Raw genomic sequence first — 2,133 nt, forward strand, 5'->3', positions numbered from 1 at the left:
ACTCTGTCACGATGTTATTTCAACACTTGCCATTCATTCCGTTCTCACTGACATGTCATGCAGTAACGCTTCATCTGTAACTGAGCCTTCCACAACCAAGCAAGTGGCCAAGCACTTGTCCTCCACCATACCATTGAAGTACCAGGTGGTCGTTAAGAAGGTTGTGAAGCCCGACGCCATCAAGATAAACAAGTGGTACACGTGCGGGTAGGTACAACATAGATTGATGTAGTAGACATGGGTACTTTTCTGCGCAAGATCACATAACGCTGGCACATTTTCAGGTTCCTTATCCTTGGGGTTACCTGGGACACCCTGTCGTCCGCATTGGCGAAGAAGGACAAGCTTAAGGGCGCAGTGAAGGACACAACCGACGTTGTTGACCTTAAGAAGTTGGGGAAGCGGTGGATGGCGGCGCTCTTCCGGTCACTGACTGGAGACAGCCTCTCTAAGGTTCAGCAGGAAGACAAGGCTACGTACGACGCTGTCTATGACGCCTTGAAGGCGAAGCTGCAGAACGCGATGGCAAACCATCAGTCAGGTAGAAAGGGTGATGTTTCGGAAACCAAACGATATTCAATCAAACTGTGTGTTACACCTCACACTCCCACAGTGCTGATCTTTACGTTAGTTTTGAGTAACCCACGTTTCGGATGCCGATGCATGCAGAGAAGAAGAAGTCGGACTTCTTCAAGGCCATCAGACTGACGACTGCAGACAAGGCTAAGCTCGAGACCGTGGCGACCATGGACGCCGTCAGTGCGACCAAGCTCTTTAAGGAGTGGGTGACTGCCCATGTCGAGGTCAGCACTCAGCCAGCAGGTAATGCATGCAAAGAAAAAACGTGGACGTTTCCTCAACCTCAAGACGACCTCAACCTCACTTGCAATCTGTGCCTCCGTGTTCTCTTTTGCAGGTCAGGAACGCAAGAAGAGCAACCACACGGCTGCAACTGAGGGTAAGTGAACGCCACTGCTCAGTANAAGCTAAATACCCACGCGGTGTTACTAAGTTCAGACATGAAGGTCATGTACATTAACTACTTGAAACTTCCGTGTCATGCAATACATCATGTTGCTTGTATCCCTTCCTAACTTCACAACAAAATGTACAACCCCCCAGGCCAGGCCAACGTTATGGAGACGCAGCAGGAGCCCCTCGGCCAGAAGAGCAGCCGCCAGGATGGGGATGAGGGAGATGATGGGGACTACAGCGGGGAGGACGAGGGCGAGGGCAGGGAAGACGAGGGCGAGTGCGCGGAGGATGAGGGCGGGGAGGATGAGGGTGGGGAGGACGAGGGAGGGGAGGATGAGGGAGGGGAGGACGAGGGAGGGGAGGATGAGGGAGGGGAGGATGACGAGGGGACGGGGGGCAAAGTCCTGCTCGAGGAGTACGGCAGAAGCAAGAGCCAGAAGGTCCACAGCAAGTCCGTGCCTCAACCAACTGGGCGCCGCAAGGTCCTGGTGACCGGAAAACATGACAAAGGTAAATTGTAGCTTCAACAGGACAATAAATTACGACTACACACGGAACTTACTAACAACAAGGCAATAAATTACGACTACACATAAAAATTAATTTCTGAATCACTCTCACTTATTGTAGGGGCATTGGATGCCGGGGGGCGGCCCACGCGCATGAGGCAACCCTCGGCTAAGGTTCGGGAGAGCCAAGAAACTGTGGCCATGGTGGCGCCTGCTTGCATCAAGCGTCCACGCAGCAAGGAAACCCCACCGGCGTTGCCGGAGGACCCATCGGCTTTCGGGGCCACAGCGTCAAACCCCGCAAAGAGGAAGGAATCGTTTGGTGTCGGTAACGGCTGAGCTGTACAGACCCGCGGGGCTAAGGTGCAGCAGGAGAAGGGCAAGAAGGCCATGGCAGAGATTCGGAAGGGGGGGCTGAAGAAGCAGCGGAGGTAGCAGACCGCGGGCAGTGATCAGGAACCTGGAGGGCGCCTGTTGTTTCAAGTGATTCTCAATGTTCAGTAAAGAAGGGCCTCTAGTCCTCGTGGTACCGATTGAGAGATGTGAGCAGGTTGTAGTAGGCTATTGGGCAATGCTTTGTGTATGAGGGAGTCTGCCATTCGAAGTGCATATGAGAGCTGACAGCAGGGGTTGATGGTGTGACCTATAC

At 53.4% G+C, this 2,133-nt stretch overlaps 1 protein-coding gene across 1 annotated transcript; it reads left to right on the forward strand.

The window, feature by feature from the left end:
- Positions 1-52: 52 nt before the first annotated feature.
- On the forward strand, positions 53-1,496 carry VOLCADRAFT_101349 (uncharacterized protein; the record flags this gene model as incomplete). Its single annotated transcript, XM_002959787.1, has 5 exons — positions 53-207; positions 285-541; positions 670-822; positions 917-958; positions 1,123-1,496. 5 exons carry the CDS (start codon positions 53-55, stop codon positions 1,494-1,496), a joined length of 981 nt encoding a protein of 326 aa, XP_002959833.1.
- Between the last annotated feature and the right edge of the window lie 637 nt (positions 1,497-2,133).

This window comes from Volvox carteri, assembly GCF_000143455.1.
Source record: "Volvox carteri f. nagariensis unplaced genomic scaffold VOLCAscaffold_790, whole genome shotgun sequence".
NCBI classification, from domain to species: domain Eukaryota; kingdom Viridiplantae; phylum Chlorophyta; class Chlorophyceae; order Chlamydomonadales; family Volvocaceae; genus Volvox; species Volvox carteri.